This window comes from Heloderma suspectum, chromosome 2, assembly GCF_057233095.1.
Source record: "Heloderma suspectum isolate Gila_16-S chromosome 2, 16-S_ref, whole genome shotgun sequence".
Lineage (NCBI taxonomy): Eukaryota > Metazoa > Chordata > Lepidosauria > Squamata > Helodermatidae > Heloderma > Heloderma suspectum.
Window position 1 is genome coordinate 242074455 of NC_139459.1, and position 26662 is coordinate 242101116.

The following is a 26662-nucleotide window of genomic DNA, read 5'->3' on the forward strand; positions in this document are numbered from 1 at the left end:
ATTCAGTCTGCTGCTTACCTTTCCTCCTGGACAACTCCATATCACTATGTCTAGGTGGACTTACACAATGGGACAATTTGCCACATGAACATTCTGCTCCCCAAAAATTGGTGGTCCAAAGTTTTAAAAAAACAATCAAAGCAATTTGCACCAAATGACTTCTTTCCTTTGCCAAATGAAGTAATTATTACCATATACAAAATTTTAAATTGCTTTATTAAATCCAGTTGTGCCATGAGAGAAGGCATTAATATCTCTATTCCCTGAACAATAATCAGTGTTTTCTGCTGTTTTTAAAGCAGTGTCACCCACTTTTCCCCCAGCGTTTCTTTGTATGAGGTTCTCCCTTCTGTTAAATGACATCGCTCTTTTCTGAACCCCTTCACCTTCCATATCCTTGGAAGAGGTATGTGGAAGAGAAACAGCCTTGAAGCTGTTGATGGAAGGTAGGATTAAAAAATTCCTTACATGAAATAAACCAATATCCTTCACCAATAATTAAACCAGAAGTGAACCAGTCACTGAAGCACCTTTGATTTTAACAACCAATTTAGTGAATCTCAATATTAAGCAAAGTTCTTTAAGTAGATTCCTTATTTGCACTAGATGCATTGATTGCACGATCCTGTATTAATTGCTATGCCAAGAACTATGAGCTTAAGATGGGACATCTTCGATGACATACTGGCACATCACAAGCAGACACAAAACCAAGAATGCAATGCAGGAAGAGGGTAGTTGTGGCCATTTGCACCCATGTTTAAAAGCACACGGAATTGTTCCTCATGAGCACCTACATGTTGGGTCAGCTTATTGGTTCTACTCAGTGGCCCATTTCACATGTAACACGAAACCACAGGGAGACAAATATAAGCAAACCTTGAGCTTCTGCATCCTGATTTCTTCCTTTCACAGCACATTATAGTTTGCTATTACATCCAAAGTGGCAAGGTATAGTTTGTACTGGAGCACAAACCATAGTTTGCTGATTCAGATATAATAGCAAATTGTGGTGTGCCTCAAAAGTTCCAAAAGGCACAATGGGAGGAATAAGCACAGAAATCCAAAGATCATTCGCATAGGGCCAAGGGTTGTCTGAGACAACCCACTAAGTGACTGTCGTTTCCAGCTGCAATCCCACAATACTTGGGAAGGCTTCCTAGGGGCCTTACACTGGAGTGGAGATGGAGGTCTGTGAGAAGAGACTTCCTCCTTGCAGATGTGGAAACCTCTGTTGCCCTTGCTGCTACACTGTCAGTGTTCTGACTGCAGGAATGGCAAAGGGGACATTCCAGGGACAGTCTTTGGATCTGCTGTTCTCTGAAACCCATCTGCTGTTCTCCCCAGAAAAGGTGTGGGGGAAGGACTTTTTGGATTTGGTAGATCCTCTACCATGGATTTTTCCTAACCCCACAGCCTAATTGGCCTGTGAAATAATTAAATTGACCTTTTTACTAGATAGGCATGTCAAAAGCTGAAGTTCTTTCCTTAAAATAAAAGGAGAGTAAATGTCCCATGTTAGAACATTGCTATCATTATTATGAGGTATAACAAAGCAGAAATAATGGAAGAGGGGTTGCTCAATAAACAGAGGCAAAGAAAGGGTTACATAACATAGTATCCAAATAATAGTTCTCCAGGGAGCCTTATATGGGAGAAGGCATTCCCAAAGGTATGCTAAATGCAGTATACCTTCTTTCTAGTCCTATGCTTCTATTTTCTTTGACTCGTGAACCTAGCAGTATATTGTCTTTAAAATTTGGGTGCATTCTTCTGACTTTTGATACTGAAAACATATTATTTGTCTTAGATGAGATGATTTGCCCTTATTGCTTTCCCTCTTTTACACTCCGTTTTCTAAATTTTGAAATCTATTAATAATTTTAATTTACAGAAACCACATGTTATATATTGATTCAGGGTTGTTGTTTTTTTAAAAAAAGTTATATATGTGGGACTTCTTTCTTGCATCTTTTAGTTATGACCATGAAGGACGCCTGACCAATGTAACTCGTCCTACTGGTGTAGTAACCAGCCTTCATCGGGAAATGGAAAAATCTATTACAATAGATATTGAAAACTCCAACCGGGATGATGATGTCACAGTAATTACCAACCTCTCCTCCGTGGAGGCATCCTATACAGTAGTTCAAGGTACAGAAGCACACTTCTCAAAAGATTTTGCACAATGGTGTGTGAGCAAAAACAATGGCATAATGCGGACGTATGCAACTTCCGGCATACATGCTTTTGAACAGCCCATAGGATTCTGATAGACTTTTGAGAATTTCAGCCGTTTTTCTCTTTAAGCATCATCCAATAATAATCACCATTTCTTAGTTCAGGAAAGACCCTCATCACCATCTCCACCTGCCCCACAACAATGGAGACAGTATCGATATTACATGTTCTGTGATGGTGCAAATGCATCTGTTCAGTACCACATCACCCTTTTCATGGAAAGGGAAATTTACATACCATGTATCATTCCAGTTTAAAAATCAGATAGCCAGGGACCGTAATCCATATTTTAAAATAGCTCTTTCCCACATAATCTATAGTAACATATTATCAGGTTCAAAAGAAATGGTGTTCATATAAAAAAAAAGTATCTCCCGGAGCAGAAAAATGGCCTCCATAGATAAGCTCCTGCCTGATCTTCACCAGTTTGTGCCTTTTTATTGGGTGAGGAGACCCCCCGCCCTTTTTACCTGTTGTACATGCCTCAGGGTGTAGGGAGAGTGCCTTAGTGCAGCAACACTGTAGAGAACTTTTTCTGTGGAAATTTATCTCTGGTAAGGTTCGGAAGCCTTTCTTGACTTTGGGGGGTTTAATGGAGTCTTTCCTTACTCAGTTTACATGACTTGGATTGCTTTTTCATGTTTATGTTGTTAGTGTTCATTTTATTCCTTCCTTTTCCATGTGTACAAATGGTTTAGTGGATATTACGGCTGTGGAACTAAGGTACATGCCTCCAACAGCCATGACAGCTGCCTCATCTGCTTAGGAGGCAAGCATAAGGCTACATTCTGTGCTGGAAATTTACTAAACAAGCTTGAAGGAACTGTTCATCACATTTGTGGGCTTCTCTTTGGAAGCAGCCTTTGCAGGCCCCTGATCTTATGACCTTTGAGTTCACTTGCATCCATCTCCCTGGTACTTAAACTCTACTCTGTTGGTGACTGAATTAACCTCTGGCCTCTGTGCCAAGCCAGTTTTTAAATGTTTAATTTCTAAGCAGTCTCAAGTGCTAAGCTGCCTAAGACTCATAACTGTAGATGCAAGGCTAGAGATCCAAACCATCATTCTTCTGCCCTGTTAGGAGGTTCAGGTTTGTTTCAGGAAAGTGAGAAGAAACACTATACTGCCGTTCAAAAAATGTGACTTACACAGTCCATTCTGGCTCAAGCTGCTTCCACCCTAACACTAAGCCCAACTCAGCACTGGCCCAACTTGTAGTTGATAAGCTTAACTGGAAGCAGCCCACTGCGGATTCCAACTGAGATCACCGAGGCCAGTCAGTATTCCTTCAGAGTCACTCAAGCCAATACTCCACATGCTCCATCAACTACTCAATTTGCCTAAAAACTCCAACTCAGGAACACAATGGGCCAGTTCATATGAAACGACAGTCCATCATGGATTAATTTACCCTTGAAGAGCTGTGGTGCTTGCTGGCTGCCATTACAAATATGGAAACCGTAACTGGGGGTTGTCAAATTGTGCAAACCCATCCAGTGGGGGTTATAAGAAGGCTAAACAACCCTCACAGAACCCATGGTCTGTTGTAGGGTTATACAAGGGTTGTTTAGCCCTCAAATAACTCCTGCCAGCCAGGTCCATACAACACAACAACTCCTGGTTGGGGGTTCCATATTCACAATGGCAGCCGGTACACATCACAGCTGCTTGAGTGTAAATGAACCCATGATGGGCTGTCGTGTCATCCAAACCAGGGTTGGATCGAGATTTGGATGGATGCAACTGGGCCAGTGGAAGCAGACTGCCATACACCCCCTCCTCATGGCAGCTCTTCCACTCCCCTAAAATGCTACACAGGGTTGGAAGATTCCGCTGAGTAGGACACCAACCCAGTGACTGGGATCATACAATCACAACAAGCCATGGTGCCAATGGGCACCATCCTGAAAATTCAAGCTGCAATTGTGGCTTGTCTTGTCATCTGAACCCAGTAGGGCTGAATTGTGCAAGGGATAAACAGCATAACTCTAAAATGACCATCCCATAACCCTAAACAGGCCATGGGTTCTGTGAGGTTTGTTTAATCCTTGCACAACTCACCCCCACCAGTTTTGGATGACACAACAAGCCGCAGTTGCGGCTTAAATATTCAAAATAGCTGCTGACACACACTGCAGCCCACCATGGCTTAAATAAGCCACAGTGGGTTGTTTGATCATGTGAACAGGCCTATTGTCTTCTTGTTCTGATGTTCACGTGCTTTCTGGACAGATTGAAAATACTATGTCCTTTATTTCCCCTCCCCCCCTCCGCCAGATTAGTCTTCCAACACACCAAGTATGCCTCTACTGAAATGCACCTGGCACTTTGGCTCAACAGCAGGATTGTCATTCTACCACTAGACACTGAGATCATTGTTGCAGTTAGGACTATGGTCACTGGGGAAATTGTGGTCTTTTTCATTACAGGGCTACCTATTCATCAGGTGCCTTGCTGCAACTACTTGGAGAGATGATTGTGATGGATATGACCTTGAATGGAAAGGATATTTCATTCACATTTGATTGTTAGATCTCCTTATAAAGATCCACATTTCTGCATGGGAGATCTGCATGGGTTCCATGCTGATGATGCCTTTTGTTTGGCAAAGCAACAGATCAGCACTTCATAGCAAATGGCAGGTTCCTTTGTGCGGCATCTCTATACTGGGTTTCACTCAACCACATTCCTGTCTGAAACCAAATCTCATATAGATTATCTTTCAACAGCAAAGGGCTTTTCAGCATTTACACTGAAAATACTCTAGAGAGACTGTAGTAGGCGTACACTGAAATCCTATACATGTTTACTCAGCTGTAAGTTCATTGAGTTCAATGGGCCTTACTCCTAGGTAAGTAGGTATAGGATTGCAGCCAAAATATACACTGGGTATCTGAGAGTCATTACAGTCTTCAATGCATTTCTTGATACTGGAATTCACTGCAGCATCCATCTTTATGCTCACCATCAAGAGTCTTTTAAATAATGGTTCTTCCAAGAAGAGCTGCCAGGTTATCAGAAGCTCAAATCAAAATAATCTTGTTCAGTGTAGAAGAATAAAGGCACGCAAATGGAGTCTGGTTTAACCTGACCCCATTTATCATTGACTACAAAGCACCAAATAGCACCCATTTAGGAAACCATCACTTTGGACTACTAGGTCCTTACAATAATTCAATTAGCATATAGTATACATTCCATTCTTTCTCTTCTCTGGGGGACTGTCACAGCATTAGCACTTTAACCTTCCTACTGCAGAAATTACCTCCTTTGCAATCAAAGATGTTTCTTCCATTGCAGTATCTCCCCAGGTTCTATTCCTATTTATGATTCTGAAAAAAGACAGGCTTCTCCAGCCTGGTTCTGAGAGATGTCATGATCTCAGGAAATTCTGTGTTACTTTCCTAGGCAACATCCACCTTTCCACCATGCTGAGTTTGGTATGCAACTATAGAGCTCAAGGACCCTTGTATTCAGTCACAACAACCATAAGTAACTTTGATTTGCAATAGGAACTTGCTGTTTCCAGGACGGGAGTCTTTCAGGCTGCCAGTGGTCCCATGAGACTTTGTCAAATGAATGGCCATTGTTGATGTTTAACTACATTATCTGACACTGGTGTTTTTTGCCATGGCAAATAACAATGGATAACCTTTACCTAAAATACTATATAACAAGCAAGAAGGTATAGTTTCTCAAGCTCAAGGTGTGCTATCAGATTTCCTCCGGGACTGATATCTGCAGCATAAAATCGCCCTGTTGCAAAGCTGAGCAGTAGCTAGAGAAGTCATTCCCAAATGGTCCCTAACTCTTCATTATTTGACTTCCATCTGCAGCGTCTGGAATTGTTACATAATCTGTACATCATACCTGAATGCCAAATGTCATTTTTTTCTGCAGCAAGGCAGAGCAGGATCCTCATTTCTTAGCAGAGACATCATGACTTCATAGAATGGGTCTCTCTCTCATACATGTTTTCCCCATTCTTTCTCATATCATGGCCACTGCACAAGATCTTGCTAAATCAGGCTAACCTCTTAACGCCTTGGTGGCCACTTATCTAGCTCATCAACCAACATTAAGGAATTTTCTATGCTTTCCAATAGTATAGGATATGGAAATGGCAAAAATCCTCAGCCCAATGTACAAATGTTGCGTCTAATGGCTTAGATGATACATCCCTTGTATGGGTTTCTGAACAACTTCAGGAAGTTCTTCAAGTGTCAGAAAGTTTTCTGCAAGGAAATCATATGTGCATCAATTGACTCACTTTTATCTTTTTTGCTGAATCTCATCATTTCCATCTCCATGACCTCAATGCACTGTATCCTGAACTACATTTTTCATCTACACAATGAAGTGTTGTTATCCCTTCTCTGCATGTTCACTTTGCTGCAGTTTGTGCCTTCTACCCTCCAGTTAAAAGATTTGTTATTTTCTCACTGCTGTGAAACATTTACGTCGTTGCAATTTGTGACTTCCTGTGACAGCTGCTATACTGCCCTGGAGTTTGTCTCTAGTTCTTCCTCAGCTAATGTGAAAAGCATTTTAATCCATGGCTACATATGCTTTCCATTTGTTATCCTTTAAAACTGCCTTTTTGGTCACTATTACCTCAGCTAGGAGGGGCAGCAAACCATCTGACTTGTGCTCTGAACCACCATATTTTTACAATCATCCGGATAAAGTGTTTTTAGAGCCTGATAATCTAATTTCTTCCTAAAGCTATCTTGGATTTCTGTCTCAGTCGAGATTTGGTGTTCTCACATTTCCCCCCAGATCTTAAGACTGAGGTGGAAGCCACCCTTCACATACTGGATGTTCAAAGGGCTTTGTCTAGCAACATTGATAGAATAACTACATTCCACAAAGCCACGGGTCTTTTTCTCTGTTATAGTGATCTCAGCCCCAAGAGGCCAGCCTGTTTCTTCCCAGATGCTCTTCTCTAGATTGTCTTAATGCTGCAAGTTGGCCAGACAGCCCTTGGACATGTGCTGTTAAAGGGCACTTCAAAAGAGCCACATTTACCTACCCTGCTTTAAACCAGAGGGATTTCCCTTCTACAGCTCTGGAAGGCGGTTCCCTCATGTAGTGCACTGACATTAATAAAGTGTTACATCTTGAATGTATAAACAGGTTCTGATGCAGCCTTTAGCAGAGCTGTTCTAAACAACCTTTTTCCTGAGGACAGCACCCACCTCCAGGAATGCCAGTGTGCGAGTCTCCCATATGTCCGCCTTCACAAAGACCTTGAAGTAGAAAAGTAGGCTGCTTACTGATGTTTACTCAAGGATTTCCCTGTGTGGTCACACAACTCATCACCTTTCCCTGCTAAAGCTGCCTCTTGTTCTCAACTAGCTCATTCTTCATCGTGGTTAGGAAAGGGAAGGAATTATCTTTCTCCCTTGAGACATGCGCAACAGTTAAATCCTTCCCATATCCTAAGCTTCTGCAATAGAAAGCTCCCAATACATGTTCTGCATAAATGCAGAAACTGATATGTGACTGCATAGGAGACCACAAAAAGAGCACTTACAGGTAGGCAATTTCCCCCACCCACCCCCATCTCTTCTCTGGGCACATTTAAAGCATTTTTGTGGGCCCATCTCTTTTCCTTTGACCTATTTGCAGCAAACTGAAGTAAAGAGTTGCCAAGAAAACCATTTTGTTTATTATTGTTTGGGGAGGCTTTGATTGTTGTGCTTTCTCAATTTAAGAAGACAAATTTATAGCATAACCACTGCAGCAAGGATCAGTAAAGGGATTAATGTGAACCTTCCAAAGTGATTCCATATTGCATATGCTACAACACATTTAACAAAGATGCAGTGAAAGGAGTTTTGTAGATGATGTTTTTTTTTATTAAGAAATAATGTCACTGAAATCAAACATTGTCACACGACAATAGCCTGCTGACATATAGATGTCAACATTTATGGACTATTTTCCTCAGTTCTAATGGCTTTATTTCTGTGCTACCAGATGATTAATTATGTAGATATTTTCCTTTTGACAAAAGGATAGTGGTTCTTTGATGGCAGCTGCTCACTGTACTGTTTCACCAGAAAAAAATCCCGATTTTATTGTTCAGAAGACTGGATCTGGCTGCATCGGCCAGACAAGAGTATAACAGCATCATAAATGTAAAGTTTTATTTTTGTAACTTCTGTCAGTCAGTAAAAGGCCAGATGTCTGGTTGGCTAGTAATGTTTCTTCAAGACAGAATAAAGAGTGACACCCACACAAAGGATTGTGTCTGGCAGCTCATTCTGTGTGAGCATCATGCCTTAAGGATGGAAACCTAATCTATAACTGTGCCATATATCTGCTAAGGGAGTGTTCAATCCGGTACAGAAGAAGATAGGCAGAACTGCACATTTCTAAGAAAAAGCTGCAGCCACCTCTTTTTATATTTCCAAATTGAATAGATTTCTTGTTGACCCAACACTTCAGTTAAAATCATTTTCCTTCCAATTTTCTCTCAAATCATACATGTATCCACAGATATTGATAATATTTGCTAAAAAAATCAATATACATTTTGATTTACAATTAAGGAGCAAGTGGGAAACAGAATTCTAATAAACTGAAGCATCTCTCCGGGCTTCAAATATTTCATAGCATTGTTCTTTACATAAATCAATAACATCTCAAATATCCACCTTAGCACTACACAAGCGGTAATTGCTGAGAAACATCATTTGAAATCTGCAGAGCCACCATGAAAATGTAGCAAATTAGGTAATATGTTTCTTTATGACTAATGCACTAAGTAATTTCCCCCCAATTATTGCTCCAGATCAAGTGAGGAACAGCTATCAGCTCTGCAATAATGGCACCTTGAGGGTGATGTACGCCAATGGAATGAGTATTAGCTTCCATAGTGAACCGCATGTCTTAGCTGGAACTGTGACCCCAACAATAGGAAGATGTAACATTTCGCTGCCAATGGAGAATGGCTTAAATTCAATAGAGTGGCGCCTCCGAAAGGAACAAATTAAAGGAAAAGTTACTGTGTTTGGAAGAAAGCTCAGGGTAAGTATAGCCCACTCCTACAATCAAAAACAGTTGTTTCAGAAATGGACTATTTTCATTGCCAGTATCCTATTACATTTAATTCTGTTCAAAATGTGAAAATATGAGGTATGCTTCTCTTATTTGTACACGAGAACTAACTGAACTATATAGAATGTCAGGACTGCATATGAACAGACCCATGCCTTCAAATGCAGTGCTATCACAATCATAACTGCAAATCTGCGATGGAAGGTGCATTTTAAGGCACCAAAGGAGAGTATCAGTGGGAGGGCTGACCACCCCCACCCCCACCCCCACCCCTGCCTGATGCTCTTTCTGTCCACCAAAGACAATACTGGAAACAAGCTTGGCTGGGAAAAACTCCCTGAAAGGAGGGTTTGCAGAGGAGAAGAAGAGCAGAGGTCCACACACCTGTTTGATACGATACATTGCACTCCCTTCCCCCACATTAAATGTGATTAGGAAATACCTGGGTTTGATGCCAGGGGGTCAGCAGCTGTCATATAATTTGGTCCTCAGTGTGGTAACTCTATTATGTAGATGTATTCTAAAGAAACCTGGCTAGTATGTATGTTAAACACTTATATCTTGCTTTTCAGGTGCACAACCTTTTTGAAATGATACAGACGGAATAAGGATTAATACAATAAAACAAAAGAAAATCACAACAGAAAACATTTTAAAAGCCAGATCACTCAAAGTAAACATCCTAAAAACCCTGGTTGAATTTTTTAAAAAGTCTTCACCTGGTATCAAAAAAATAACACAGAGGGTACCAGGCAAGCTGCCCTAGGGAGCTCAAAAGGTGTGGCACCACAACAGAAAAGACACCTTGTCTCAGTTCATTGCCATGCCTGCATGTGACAGCACTGTCAGTTGTTAGATCTGTTGCCTTTCTAGCAAGATGCAAAACAACCTATATTACTGTTACATATGCCTTTTCACAAAATAGTGTAATTCCTGTATCCATCCTATTGGGACCTCCAGCGTTTTCACTGGTTGATATTCCTTTCTTTACTTGCTAATTGCAGCTTTCAGTGCGCTGTTGAATAGTGCACTTGGATACTAGAGGTGGCAGGCAAAGGACTACAGACTGCAGTTATCACATGGCTGATATTTGTAATCCTAGAGTCTATGTGGCCATCTTGCTGTCTGGGTCCATGTGGGGTCGCATGGATCTCCTGTCAAAGAGTCTCTGTGGGAATTATGCTATGTGACATAGCAATTGCCAGCACATGTCCACAGTTGACCATAATTACAGAATAATAGGGATCTTCAAAAACAAATCTCCATGTGGGCTGAAAATATTTGAAGCTGGGTTGTGACCAAGGAGCACACATTCCTCACACTCCTGTGATCAAGAATCCAAGATGAGAAATGTGGGAGAATGAGCTAGCAAAGGCTTTAAACCTTGGGTGGAGAACTACTTTAAGGTGCTGGCCCAAATCCCGTCCCCACCAGACCAACTGTGGGCATGGCCATGTCCACCGATCTCATAACCCCCGTCCATTTTGCCTTCCTTGGTGCTGAGAAAGGCACAGAGACAAGGACTCGGCCAGTGATAGAAGGAGCAGCTACTCCCAGTGCTGGCCAAGTCAGGTATTCCTGGGGACTGCAAATAGTGCACGAACAGAGAGACGGCTCTGAGAGGAACTGCTCCTCCCAGCACTGGCTGGGTTGGCTGCCTCCTCCATGCACCTCTCGCCATCTCCAATAGGAGCTGCGAAAGACATGTAAAAGAAGAGCCAGATGGCTCTGCAGGTCACATCCTTGCTGTTATCACTCATCTGTGAGTGGAGATAATGGGGGTGGGGGAATTTTCGCAGTGCTTGCCTCCCAATGGGGAAGGGGAATGACATGCAGGCGAGCAGTGGGGATTCCTCCAAGGGGCAGGGCTTGAATCCAAGGATGCAATGTGGGCCAAATTGGGAACCTCTGTAAACTGGATTAGACCCACAGGCCAGAGGTTTCCATCCCTTCTTTAAAAGATGACTGCTGGATTTGATAATGCTGTGCAGGACCTCAGACTCAAAGCTGTGCAGCTGAAATAGAACCCAAACCTTCAACCGTAATTTGCAGAGGAAAAGGGGCAAAACATCTAATGTTACACTCTCCTGATGTTGGCATTGTTTACTTGATCTTTGTGGACACATCCCCTTTAATTAAAGAAGCATGATAATTTTTCAGTAGCTAGAGATGGCCATTGCTTCTATTTGTCATCTTTGTGCAGGCAATTACTTCCCTCTGTCCATACCAATACTCTGTACTATTAACTGATGGGGGCTTGGTGCATTACATTATCATATGCTGCTGCTCAGATAGCATTCAGTGATGCCCAACCTCTTCCAGTCTTCCTACAGGAAATCCTCCTTTCATTCTTCCTAAAAGACTGTTTTGCAATCTGCACTGAGCCCTGCATTCTTAAGATTTGTTTTAGTATGTGTTATAGAAGCTCCTTGTTTGTTAACTGCAGCACATGAGAGTGGGTGATGTTAAAATGTTGCATTCTCATTGGCTTAGACTCTACCTTAGAGGGAGCTAATTCACTTCATGTTGTGTTACCAGTGGTGTTTCCCCCCCATAATGACAGTCACATACTGCTGTATTTTGCAAAAGGGAAACCATTAGGAATTAAATCATTAATTGTCTTGATTTCAGGCCATGTAACTGATTTGTGTAAAATGCTGCACTATAGAAGCTGGTGATTAATAGCAATCACTCTAGGGTTGTTTTTTTCTTGCATGAAATCAGTTCTGCCCTTTGACTAGGCTTTCAAGTAACAAGTAAGACCCTAAAATAAATGGCGATAATCCTGGCTCTGAGTAGTAAAACCTTAATAGAGTCACTTGTGGTAATTAGCAGAAGTTAAATGTACAAGTCTTAGAGCTGAAATCTTGCCAGGCAAAGATTTTTTTTGCACCATGTATATGCAAATCAAAACACATCTTTATCTATCAACACCTCAGCATTTAATTGTCTTGTGTTAGTTCTTGTAACAGTAATCACATATCCATTTAGCTCTTTTAAATTAAAATCACTATGAGATTATAACAGGTTGAGTGGACTGAAAGTGCAATTTGAAAACAAGAGGGAAAGCATTGAATGTATTTGCATCTCATTTATTTTAATTCAGCTTTTTTCAAACTGCATAGTGAATGAAATAAAAGCAGCTGCACCGGAAAATAGTAAAGGAGCAGACAGGAGGAGTAATGCACACCACTCAGGTCAGTCACAGACACCTGGGTGAAACGCCTGCCCCTAGACTGGGACTAATGATGAAGGCCTGTGATTAATGGAGATGTCTTAATATGCCTAGGATTTGCAATACAAAATGAGGTCTAACTAAAATGTAACAGTGGATTTTCAGACAATCTCCCCCGCCCCCATCATTTATTTGGATTTTTGCCAGCTACTTGATGAATTGATACAGTGTTGTGAAATAACTAAATAAACACTTTGGGGGGTAAATTTCTAGAATTGAGAAGAACGTTTCAATCTTGTCTATAAATAACACCTTCTGAATCAGACGCCATTTCACCTGAACCTCAATGTACAAAGTCTGTTTTGGGTTCTTTGACAGTGAGGAATGGGTCTCTGCACATGTTTAAAAGCACTCTTTTCTCACTGGGCTGAGCAGTGCCACAAAAAACACATTTAAGGAATAAGTTCAAGGGAGCAATGAGCTGATCTACGTTTGAGGCTTGTAGTTTGTTCAAGCATCAGGAATTGCTGCACAGAAACAGACATGCAGATTTGATTGTGTTTTGTGTTTAAGGAGGGTTTTTCCCTTGCTGGTAACAGTTTTGGTGGGTGTAGGGAGAAGTACTGATAAAGCTTGGATATACACTGCGGAAAGTCAAGATAATTATTTATTTATTTATTTATTTATTGCATTTATACCCCGCCTTTCTCCCTCTCGCAAGGAACTCAAGGCGGCTTACATTATCCTCCTCCTCACCGTTGTATCCTCACAACAACAACCCTGTGAGGTAGGTTGGGCTGAGAGTCTGTGACTGGCCCAAAGTCACCCAGTGAGCTTCCATGGCCAAGTGGGGACTAGAACCCGGATCTCCCGGCTCCCAGTCCGTCACTCTCACCACTACACTGCACTGGCTCTCCAGTGGTAGCCAGTGGTAGCCCCAGCACAAAGCTACAGCAGGAAATTGTTAAATATCTGTCTACATTCATTGTTTCAGTTCTCAAATGTATTGTTTGATAATAACTGGATTTTAAACATTATTTTTAACATCACATCTAGTTAGGGCATTACTTGGAACTAAACGGCACTAATGTCACTGGCCACAATCCAACACAGAGTTAAGTGTTCAGAATCCCATTGACTTCAGTGAGCTTAAACTCGGTTAACTCTATCTTGGACTGTGGTGTATCGGCTGGATCCAGATTTAGTCATACCTGAAGTACACCTCTGGATTCAACCCACTGTGTCTTACTTTTGAGTAAATGCATTTAAGACAAGGGTGTAATTCAAGAAGAGGAAGTACTTCTTCACACAACGTATAAAATTATAAGCTTATAAAATTATGTACCATAAAATAGATTTTACACAGAATTAGAGGATCTCTTTCAACATCTGTTTGCCGTATTAGATTCATGTTCAGAGATAGTACATTAGTGGCCCTCAGATGTTGGGGACAAACTATAGGCAATGGGTGGCCATCGTTGGGGAGAGAAAGGTGGACTACATGAACCTTGGTCTGATGCAGCAATTCTCATTTTTCTGCCCATGATTGCCAACTGTGAAATGGCACTAGCTATGACTGACAGTGCCACAAGAAGAATCCTAAGGAAATGAAAAAATCAGTGGCTTGCCAAGTCCAGAGCTAAAGAAAAAACAAAAACAAAAACACATTAGCACTCGTGTAATAAAGGCATCTGCTGAGCATGTCCTCTACATTGGCTATAGAGAGTTGTTTCCACCTGTGCTACATAAACTTGTGCTTCTCATTGATTAGTTAAAAACCATAATTAAGCCTCCAGAATGAGATCTATACTGTAATTTTGTTATGAAGACATGTATTAGTATCTACTGACAGAAATAAGCCAGAAATTGAATGCTGTAGTCTGTTTTACACAGGCCCCCATGAAGACTCTTCTCTTTTGTGTACACCTTAATATTATGTAAGTAATGCGTGCCAAAAGAGTCAGTAAACACCCTTAGGAATTGTTTATCGTGCCTTACACAAGCATGAAAGAACAGATGTGTGTGTAGGTAGCAGCAAAAAGGCAAAACAGCTTTCTAGATAATATTAAGTCATGATATTGGTAATAATGTGATTCTTGTTCCCAGAGAAAGTGGGAGTTAGCCATTTTATTTGGGTTTCCATATAATTAATATGACATGGCAATTATACTCTGTGGTGCTTCTTACTCTGCTGGTAGAAAGTTATGTTTAAGAGCAGGTGTGTAATGTTTGTGAGCTGGTTTCTGTGCTCATAGATACATACATTTTTCATTATTAGAACAGTACATTGTAGATCTTAGTCATCCTCACAAGAATCATGTAGCATAGTTTTTCCATGGTTCCAGATGGTTAACTGAACAGGGGAGGTTTCTTATTAAGCGGGGGGTGGTAGTATTCCCACCTGCCAGAGCCCTCCACATTTGCTCTCCCAGACCCTGTGCTCCATGTCAGCAAGTCACTTGCATTGCACTCTATTGCTAGTGCAGCTTTAGCTTGAAGCAAGTCTGCTCAGAATTTTTTCCTTCTGGATGCTGCATACACAGGCATGTTTCTAACATCCTCATAAGATTGTAAGGAGGAGCAGCATGCAGGAGGACCGCTGTGCCAGATCCCCCATTTTGTCCTCATTAGTTTCCCTGAGCAAGTCATGACACAGCTGTTTATTTAATACGAGAGCATTCTTGAGTAATGCCCCCAGCCAATTCTGGTGCTATTTGCTTCTAAACTTCGGCTGTGCCTGCTCAGTGCATCCTCAGTGCTTCCAAAGCTTCTGGCTTTGGCCCATTAGATCCATTCAGTTGCTCTCCTCGAGGCAGGAGCAGCGAGCGCAAGAAAAGAGAGAAAGGGACTGGGGAAGGTTAGGGAGGGACTGGGGAGGGAATCATTGTCTGGTTTTGAGGGCCCCAGGTTGGGTGTGTGTGTCCCCGAACAAGCCAATAATACAACAACAACTAAAACTACATTTATATCCTGCCTTTTTTCCTCTTGCAAGGAGCCCAAGGCAGCTTATATGGTCCTTCTCCTCTCCATTTTATCCCCACAGCAACCCTGTGAGGTAGATTAGGCTGAGAATCAGTGACTGGCCCAAAGTTACCCAGTGAGCTTCATGGCTGTATGGGGACTAGAGCCCAGATCTCCCAAGTCCCAGTCCAACACTCAGACCAGTACACCACACTGGCTGTACACCACACAGACCAGTACACCACACTGAGGAGGCAAAGCGGGGAGGTTGTTGGTGGGAAGGGCCTGCAATGCCCCTAAGTGGTGTTTGAGGTTCCCAACGGCTGCTTCTTGCTCTTCACCCCTCCCCTCCCCTCTTCCCCATCCCCCTAGCTGCTGAAAGAGACTGAGATAATAAAGCATGTAGGCAGTTAAGGTGCAAAGTGTTTTATTTCAGAGAGCAAACTTTTCAAAATATTTCTTCCTACTCCCTTCTCCTAAACCAGCCAGCAAACCAAGGCAACTCTGACTTTCTTAGCATATGTGCCAAAGAAGCCAGAGCCTGATTTGTGCCAGAGGTGCTTCTTTTGCTATAGCATTCACCCTGGGAAAAGTTGGAAAGGTATATGACTGCTGTAACTTGAGAATGGCTGGACACATGTCTACTTTGCTGGTGACACACAGAATCTGGCTTCCATAAAAAAAAAAAAAAAAAACCCCAAGAAAGGGACAATTCTTAATGTATGGTAGGCAGCCTTCTTTCCAGTATGAGTCTTCCCTAGGAACTGTAAGAGGACTGGCTAAGATAATACTACTTAGGATGCTCCATAAAGTTAAATACAACTCCTTTAGATGCCCATGCTAACATAGTCTCTCATCTTTTGTCAATAATACCAGTGCATGGGGCAATTTTCAATTCCCTTTTGTGGAACTGCATCAAGAGAACAGCTGTCTTCAAGATTACTGCCAGTGGACTCCCTCTTTCTTATTTTAAGATTTTATATATGTAGGTACACACACATATGAGATGCAGGTGGCTTTGAATCTGTCTCCTTAGGGGAGCACTGAAATTTGGAGAAAGAAATTGGAGAAGAAATAATTTCCTTACTAATATTCATTTTTAAAGCTACTTCATTACTTTAGAGACAGTCTATTTGCCAGTATCAAATTCTTCTATGGGAAATCCTGCATGTATAGTGATTTTATGACTTATCCACAGAGGAATGAAAACCACGGTGAAGAGAGACCTACTTCATTAAGTGGAAAAAATCAGAGTGAGGAAAATGAATGATAATTAAAAATTATTTCCTTACAAATACAGAGTTGTATTAATTTTAAAATTGCATTCTCTGTAACTGAATTCCTGCAGAGTGGGTTGGCATGGGAATTGGGCTCACCCTTGCTGCGAAAATAATTCAGAATAACTTTCATGTCCTCAAGAAAGGCTTGGGGTCTATTTCCATATTGTTTAATGTGCTGTTTAAATTTGGATAAGAGAAAATGTTGCTTAATCAAAGCTACTGTAAAATATAAGCTGAAGAACAAATTCCCAGGAACTGGTGAATACTTCTTAAGTACTCACTGCTGTCAAAGATATCTAATTTAAGGACTTCTACTTTATTAATGGTTCATCACAATTAAATTGCTTAAGAAGTGTTATTAGATTACTGGGCTGGCCTGGATTCTTTGGTACATCTCCAGTAAATGCAGTTATTTATCTTTCATATTAAAGCATTTGCTGTAGCACATGCTAAATTTAAGGTTACTACGACTCCTTGTTCTCACTTCTAAAAGACCCTAAAGTCGCAAACTCTTTACGTCTTGTATATTTACTGTGTAACCTTCAAAAAGCTGTATCTCGAAGAAGTGTTGCTGCCAATAAAAGAGAAGAAAATGGCACCTATTTGGCATAGATGCCAGTGACAAGACCCAGTTCACAGATTACAGCTGCCCCATGAAAAGCTGTGAGAAATGCTTTGGTGTGATGGGGGCTTTCATAGAATCATAGAATAGTAGGGTTGGAAGGGGCCTATAGGACCCCCCCCCCCATGGCTGAAAGCTGCCTACCTCAAGGATCACTCTGATCACATCCAAAGTGTTCATGTGCTTTCTCATTTCAAGATTATATATCTGCGCTGTCGTTCTCTGTCTCTCTCTCTCTGTCTCTCTCTCTCACACACACCCACACACACACACACACACACAGAGAGAGCTTTGAATCTGCTTCTTTATGAGAAGCACTGAAATTTGGGGAAAGAAATTCAAGAAGAATGTATTGCTTTGTTAAGATTCATTTTTTTAAAAGCTACATCATTACTTTAGACATATTCCTAGTAGCTATTGGCAAGGGCAGGACATGGAGAATCTGACAGTAATACCAAGATTTGTCTAAGAAAAAGTTTTACATGTTAAGGCTGGGGTAGGAATCACTTGTCGCAAGCTGATGTAGGTGGGTGTCAAGCTGTATGTTAACTCCTTTTATAATGAGTTACTGGACTGTCTAAGAACAAAATAAAGATACTATGAGAATCCGGAGGGGGGGGGGGTAGCGGCAAACAAAGTTTTAAGTTTCTTTTGGCTAACACACCTTCTGTTTTTCTGTGGGAAAGTAACCTGGATTAACAAGAACAATATAAACTCTCCTTTATATATTATATGCTTTTGTACCCCTCAAGGCATTTAGGTAGTCAGTTGGCACATTATCAGCCCAGGCTAAGCTTATTCTTCCCATTTGTTCAATTCATAATGAATAACCTAGTTGTTAGCAGTCATCTCCCATTTACACCATTCCAGTGTAAATCACGCTTTGGTCCCCCCTCTCTCTTTTAACCCCTTTCCTTATGAATGTGGGTTTTGTCATAACTTTTATTAAACATATTACTGTCTAATGGCTCTGGATGGCCAGGGAATTGTCTCTAAATGGTAACCAATGGCTAGGGAATAGTTGGAAATTTCTCTGGAATATTCTGAATAGAGAGCGCCATTATTACACATACACAGAGAAAGGTGAGTGTATGTGTGTGTATGTGGGTGAGTGAGTGAGTGTGTGTGTGTGTGTGGGTGAGTGAGTGTGTGTGTGTGTGTGTGTGTGTGTAATAGCAGTTCTGGAATAGAAAGAGTCACAGAATGAGATAGGACGAAAACAGACAGGGGGTGAACCGAGAGCTAGTGGTGAGCTCTGAAAGCACCTTGAGTCGCTTGAGTCGTATCTCTCATTGATGTGGGAGAGTTGATTGGCTGCCAGGTAGGAGCATATATGCTGTTTGCCCCACCTATTTGTATATTTGGCTTCCTGTTCTGTAACCAAACGTTACAGAACAGGAAGCCAAACTCTAGTAAGTGCTGCCCTTGGAACTTCTCACCACTTGCAGGAAGAGGGGCATGTGACAGGCTCCTTTTGGGGGGGAAATTACGTGTGCCTTAAAATTCAAGCCTCTATATTTTGTGCCCCTTTTGTTCTGAAATACTGGGTTGGGCCCAGAATCCTTGTTCTGCCAGCAGAAGGACACCACTGGTGGAACAGGACTTCTGTGTCCTCTCTTCCCCCCTGCAGCCCCCCCCCCATGCCCTCTCCAAATCTCCTCCAGAGGTTCCCCCAATTTTTCCTCTTGCAGAGGTTGTTTAGGGCAGCTTTTTCATGGCAAGTATAACATGTCAATTGTTCCCAAGATTGTGAATTCTTTTCCAAGCCCGTATTGGGTTTCCTTTATCTTTGATTTCATAATTTTGGTCCCTAAGAGTAAGACTGAGAATATACACTAAAACATTGTAAAATGCTATCAGTAAAGAAAACATTCTAAAGCATTAAATGCTTGGTATGAAGAGAGCTGCCTTTCTTTCGCACTCTGGCAGCTCATTCCACTAGTCCACACCAGTTTCTGCACACACCTTTCTTTGCTGCAGAAATGCTACCAGAAGCCTTTCAGATTCCATACCTTCTTTCTTCTCAGTCTGCCTTTGCTGCAAAGAATCTTACCCACAACTATGAGATAGGCACTGCAGACTAATAAATGCTGGCTGTATTGGATGCTGATTCTAAGCTCCCTGGCCTGTCATTAAACAACACAGCAGCAGCTTCCTGGCTATGAATCAGCTCATCAGACAGTATGCATGTTCAGCAGCGACACAAATATCTGTAGCCTTCCACTATACTTGTGCAGATGTGATAGTCCCTCCCTTCCCCATCCCTTACAGTCTTCCCTGGGGCAGCAGTCAAAAGTAATTTATAGCTTAAGCAAGACTTATGCTGTACAGCACCTTGCTGAGCAAGACACAGTATCTCCCTTAGAAGCTAAGCTATTTATCTGGCTGAATGGGCCCATATCAAAAGCATGATGGATGTAAAGTAATAGATGCCATTGGGCAAAGCGGTTAGAATTTGAGAGGTGACAAGAGGAAATAGAGCTTGATCTTTTAGAATAAAGAAGGAAAAAATCTTGGGAATTGCTTAAGACTTCATCATTGGTATACTCTTTCCAATGCTGTACATATACGTTGTGCCATTCTATACTGTGTCTTGCACTCTGTCCCTCGCCATAGCAAGGGACATTTTTGCCTCATCATTTTTTCATACAACCTATATATACTATCTGGACTCCCATATCATTTATGAGAATCTCAGGTCTGCAATTACTAGACTATGACCTGTAGAGATGGAACACCCTTTATGTGTAAAACCTGCTCATAACACTTTTAGACCAAGGCGGCATTTTCAGATCTGCTTCTGCCTGAATGCGTAGGTTATGCTTCTGCTAGCTGTTTTTGGGGGGTCCTAATTCTCCCACAGCCTGGCAAGGGTTTATCTTCTGAAGTCCATTTCTAGTTGGATCTTTGGATTGGTTTTCCTGGCCAGGTCAGAAAAGTTTTACTGGATCAGAAATTCATGTAGTCTTTTACCTGCTTCTAAGCATCAGTTCTTAATATTACTGCCTTCACCAGTGGGGAATCTGTGATTAGCTAATCATTATCAAATAGTTCACCCATATCAACCTGCCCACACTTGTGCCCTTCAGTAAGAACAATCAGGATGCCAGGCATGAGGAAAAGGGCTTTTTCAACAGGCCCCCTCATTACAGACTTTTAGGAGGGCCTTTAAGGACCCATTTGTTTTGTTTGACTGTATTATAAGAGCGGTTTTATTGGACTGCTACTGCTTGTTTTATCTGTATTTGTTTATTGGTTTTGGTATTTCTCTGGACTGGAATTTTAAATTGTCTATTTTACCGTTGTTTTTTAATGAATATTTTATTGAGTTGAAGTTTCGTTGTTTTGCATTTTTTGGAAGCTGCCTTACAAGGGTTTTTACCCTTAAAGGTGGCATATTAAATCTTTTAATATAATGAAATTCGCATTCTGTAGGCCAACAAACCTGAAAGGTTAATACCTAAAGAACAACGAAACTAGTTTTATGGACCCAAATGAGCTGTAGTCTTTTTCATGAAGAGGAACAGCATAGCAAACTGCTTTTGAAACAAGGGGAATTTCAGAATCTGTTCGTGCTACGTTGGGGTGCAGAGGTTCCAAGAAAAACATCCACTGGGCTAGTGCATGCCTCTTTTATGCATTGAAGCAGCTCTTTGGATCCTGATGCATATTAGTAGAAAGATCAATACCTGTTGCCCACTTAGAGGTCACTGTGCATGCCCACAAGCCTTGGTGGGTCTTTAAGATTTATAATCTCAGACTGGTGTATTGAACACAAATTATTAGTAATCAGCAATAATTGTTTTCCACATCTGTAGACAAGAGACTGCATTATAATATAGCATACACAGGAAAAGGACACAATCCTAAACATACTTATTAAAAAGTAAGCCCCATTGAACACAGTGGGACTTGCTTCTGGGCAAACATACATATTACATTGTTAGGAGCAAAGTAGCTAGTTTGAGGAGAAGACCAACATGTGAGCACAAATAGATGCCATTATTTTAGTGTGACTGAAAATTTTTAGAGAAAAGAATCTGGAGTAAATTTGTATAGAAATAGTTAACTTACGAAAGAAATGCTCCACCTTCATCATTTTTATATTCAAATCTGAAGGACAAATTAGTTTTCAAGTTAATATCTTCTGTTTAATTAGGTTCATGGAAGGAACTTGCTGTCTATTGATTATGACCGAAATATTCGCACAGAGAAAATATATGATGATCACCGGAAGTTTACACTACGTATTATTTATGATCAGCTGGGACGCCCTTTTCTCTGGCTCCCCAGCAGCGGACTTGCTGCTGTGAACGTCTCTTATTTCTCCAATGGACGACTGGCTGGACTTCAACGTGGTGCCATGAGTGAAAGAACAGATATTGACAAACAAGGCAGGATTATTTCCCGCATGTTTGCAGATGGAAAAGTATGGAGTTACACATACTTGGAAAAGGTAGGTAACTTTTGGTATGAGCTACAGCGTTATATACCCGGAAGCCTTTCTGTTCTGGGATTTACCTAAACATACACATGCAACTATATAAAGCAAGCATTGATGGTCTAGTCATTAGAAATACGTGCCAAATATGTTAATTTTTCATTTCTAACAACACAATCCTTTGCATATTTATGGAGACGCAAGCTCCACTATGACCAATGGTGCTTACTCTCTAGGCAATGTGTTTAGTTAACATACATTAACTAATAGAAATTGTTCACTGTTTGGCACTTCAGGCCTGCCTTAAAATAGAATACACCATTGAATAATTATATTAGCAGAATTTAAATGTTTTAAGTGCAAAAATGCATTGCTGATCCCTTATCTTGGAGCCCAGCCCTATTGATTTTAGTTAAAAGTGGGTTAAGAGAGCAATCTAATGGGTGAGGAGCCCATACAACAGAGCATTCTGATCTCAGAGTTGCTGTTCTGTCCAAAGCCCTGTTGGGCTCTTGCTGGCAGGCCAGAAGGAATGGTGGAGACATGTGTTGCGGCTTTTTCCTCTTTGGATCCACGAACACTCCCTCCCTGACCACCACAAACCCAACATGCCCATCCCCCACACTTACGAGGTAGGAGTTCCAATGTGATATCGAGTGAGATGCTGCGGAAACCTCCATGGTGGCTGGGAGGAGCCAAGAAGAGAGCTTCAGTGTCAGAAAAGGCCCTCCAAGGTCAGAGCTTCGATTAAGGCCTTGGAGGGGTTTTCTTGAACAATCCAATGGACCTTCCTTGGCTGCATTTGGACGTCAATTTAAGCCATGGTGGCTTAACAAGCTACTCACAGTACCTTATTTTTTTAAATAATCCATGATGCCCTGCCACGTGAGCAAGCTAATAAACTCCTGTGAATAGCTTATTAAGCTACTGTGTATAATCTGTGTCATCCCCCTGCCCCCTGTCCTGCCGCAGTCTTCCCACCTGAGCAGTGGTGCTGTTTCACCCATTGACAAAGGACTGAAAATCCTGGGTGCACCAGAAGGGCCTCCCCTTGTCAGGAGGCACCTGATGCACCATCAAAACCCTGAGCGATCACTCCCAAAGGAGCGAAAATCCTGTGTGCACCAAAAAGGGGGTGGTGACTATAAAACCTTGCAGGACCTTCTGTCCATAGACATTACTGGCACAGAGGCTTTAACGTGTTCTGAATACCGCAATTATGAAAATGCACAAATTTGCAAAAGTGCAAAGGAAAACTTAAGAAAAGAGGAACAGAGGCAAATGTGGAATAGGGGAAAATAGGGGAAAAACATGCTCACTTCTCGCCCCATCCCAGCAAACTGTCAGGGAGTTTCCATTACACGGAGAACTCCTGCAAAAAACAGCAATGGCAACAATCTGAACCACTCTTGCTGCGTGACTCTGTAGGCAAGCAAAATAACCCACAGTGCCCAACAGATGACACGCTAACCCACAGTGGGTTAAGTAACCCCTCCTGCAGACCATGGGTTATCAGAGTGGGTTATTTTGGACAAATAAGTCATCATGGATTAAAAAATTCCTGACAGATGACACGCTAACCCATCGTGGGTTATCGTGTTGTCAGAACCCAGTCATTGTTTAGGAACCATAGGATTGCTGTTTAAGGCAACTGTTATAGCACAACTTTGTTTTTAAGACAAAGAACCCAGTCTTGAGGATGAACGGTTTTACCAGTCTGGTAAGCCTGCCTGACCTATAGGCTTTGCTAAGTGTATGTTGATATGGTAACAAAATGTGTAATTAATCTTTTCACAAGATGAGGTTCTGTATGCATCTTTGCAATGAAGTGACCTCTAAAAGTTACTTTATGGTAAGAAAATAGTAAACTAAATGCACTCTTTATGTGCATTTATGCATTTATGAGCCCTTTATGCATCCTCTTCTAGACCGAATCTGAGGAAATAGCACATAGGTCATCTCTGGGCCTTATTTATGAAACTGAGTTCTTATGCCATGTTTATCTTTGTAGGTGTTCTTTTTTAAAAAATAAGTCTGCATGTGACATTCCCCTAAAATCTGTTAATTTAAAAGAGCCTACAATACCCTTTTTTAAACTTCTCCATATATTTTATTTTTTGGTAAGAATTACAACTTCCAGAGGAGAGGCAAATTCAGGAAGGAATTAACTTTATTGTTATGTCAAATATAGTGGGAGAAGTGCATAGAATTCAACAATATTCATCCTGTTTATGATATAGCTGAGAATTGGTTTTTGTTCTTTTACTAATTATTTTGCACAGATGCTAGCAATATAGCAACAGCGCTGGCTGGAGTGGTATGCAGAGAATATAATACTCAAAGCAGGATCTTCTTATTTATGTATTTTTCAGATTGTAACCCTAAAACCGGCTTGGTACATTCTTGACCATCCAATACATAATTTATATTATTTGTTTTTTCAATAGTCCATGGTTCTACTACTTCAGAGTCAGCGGCAGTACATCTTTGAACATGATTCTTCAGACCGACTGCATGCTGTCACTATGCCAAGCATTGCACGGCACAGTATGTCTACTCACACATCTATCGGCTATATTCGAAATATTTATAATCCTCCCGAGAGTAATGCCTCAGTGATTTTTGATTACAGCGATGATGGGAGGATTTTGAAAACATCTTTTTTAGGAACTGGTCGTCAGGTTTTCTATAAATATGGGAAATTATCCAAGTTGTCGGAGATTGTGTATGATAGTACAGCGGTGACTTTTGGATATGACGAAACCACTGGAGTTCTCAAAATGGTTAACCTACAGAGCGGAGGCTTTTCGTGTACCATCCGCTATCGTAAAATTGGCCCTCTGGTTGACAAACAGATTTACAGATTCTCTGAGGAAGGTATGGTCAATGCAAGGTTTGATTATACCTATCATGATAATAGTTTTCGAATTGCTAGCATCAAGCCTATAATAAGTGAAATACCTCTTCCAGTTGACCTTTATCGTTATGATGAAATCTCAGGCAAAGTGGAGCACTTCGGCAAATTTGGGGTAATCTATTATGATATAAATCAAATTATCACTACAGCTGTGATGACACTGAGCAAACACTTTGATACACATGGACGCATTAAAGAAGTTCAGTATGAAATGTTCCGATCACTCATGTATTGGATGACAGTGCAATATGACAGCATGGGAAGGGTAACTAAGAGGGAATTGAAACTTGGGCCTTATGCCAACACAACTAAATATACCTACGATTATGATGGAGATGGGCAGCTCCAGAGTGTGGCTGTCAATGACAGACCAAACTGGCGTTACAGTTATGATCTAAATGGCAACTTGCATCTCTTGAATCCTGGAAACAGTGTCCGATTGATGCCACTCCGCTATGATCTGAGAGATAGGATTACACGCCTGGGTGATATGCAGTATAAAATTGATGATGATGGTTTTCTATGTCAAAGAGGCTCTGACGTATTTGAGTACAATTCCAAAGGCCTCTTAACAAGAGCTTACAATAAAGCAAATGGATGGAGTATTCAGTACCGTTATGATGGAGTAGGAAGACGGGCTTCTTACAAGACTAACTTGGGACATCACCTTCAATACTTTTATGCTGATCTTCACAACCCAACCAGAATAACACATGTGTATAATCATTCAAATTCAGAAATTACCTCTCTCTATTATGATCTGCAAGGTCATCTTTTTGCAATGGAAAGCAGCAGTGGAGAAGAATACTACGTTGCCTCGGATAACACAGGTACACCACTGGCAGTGTTCAGTATCAATGGCCTAATGATCAAGCAACTACAGTACACAGCATATGGGGAGATCTATCATGACTCTAACCCTGACTTCCAGATAGTCATTGGATTTCATGGAGGACTGTATGATCCGCTAACAAAACTGGTCCATTTTACTCAAAGAGATTATGATGTTTTGGCTGGACGTTGGACCTCCCCCGACTATACCATGTGGAAAAATATTGGTAAGGAACCTGCCCCCTTCAACCTGTATATGTTCAAGAGCAACAACCCTCTCAGCAATGAACTGGATTTAAAGAACTATGTGACAGGTGAGAAATAATTCATGGTCTAGAAATCTAGGGAAACTTTTGGAAGGATGTTAAGCATGGGATTTTGCATCTGGACAAATCATTTAGTATTAAGTAAGGGCTCAAAATCCTTCATGCTTGGAAAAACTGGGAAGCACATCTTCCATCTAACTGAAACTATGACACTTAGCAAGCAATACAGCAGGAGGGGTTTAAGGAGATTGCATCTCCAACACCCGCTTTTAAACAGTTGGTGCTGCAATCCTGTACTTAGTTCTGTGGGCTTAAGGTGCATTGAGTGTAAGCACATGTTACTGGATGCAAGCTTGTCAATAGCTGATTTACATGAGAATTAGCTGTGTGCAAAGTTCATCCTATGTGATAGTTTCTAAGCTGACTGGTAGAACAGTCAGAACCACTGAGCTTCATGCATGTGAAGTAAGTTTGCCAACTTATAAAGCTGAAGGCTAGGCAAAAGCTTTATGTTCAGCACCTTGTGAGACTGTGTCCTAATGATACCTTACAAGCAGACCTCACATTGATTTACAGATGAAGTGCTATAACATTCTCAATTGTACAGATTAAAATACCATTTAATTTCAGTGGGGTTTAGCTATTTCCTTGAGACAAGTCACATTAAATAAACTAGAGCCGAAGATAAGCACTGAGGTCAGGCTCCTCACAGCAAATATAGAATCTTGCTCATGGTGTCTGGGAAGTTAAATGTATGTCCTCATCCTAAAAGGTTGAAAGATCAAGCCTAGTAGGAATTCGAACTAAAACCTAGTACAGAAAAAAGGAGAAACTTTAAAGTTTAAAAACATTCTTACTGTTCT

At 41.2% G+C, this 26662-nt stretch overlaps 1 protein-coding gene across 1 annotated transcript in view; it reads left to right on the forward strand.

The window, feature by feature from the left end:
• The window catches only part of TENM2 (teneurin transmembrane protein 2), a 1208485-nt gene that overhangs the window by 1174347 nt on the left and 7476 nt on the right, over positions 1 to 26662 (forward strand). The window contains exons 24-27 of the mRNA XM_084838625.1: positions 1979 to 2154; positions 9041 to 9276; positions 21504 to 21800; positions 24233 to 25847. Coding sequence (XP_084694751.1) covers positions 1979 to 2154; positions 9041 to 9276; positions 21504 to 21800; positions 24233 to 25847 — 2324 coding nt within the window. The remainder of the gene's footprint in view (positions 1 to 1978; positions 2155 to 9040; positions 9277 to 21503; positions 21801 to 24232; positions 25848 to 26662) is intronic.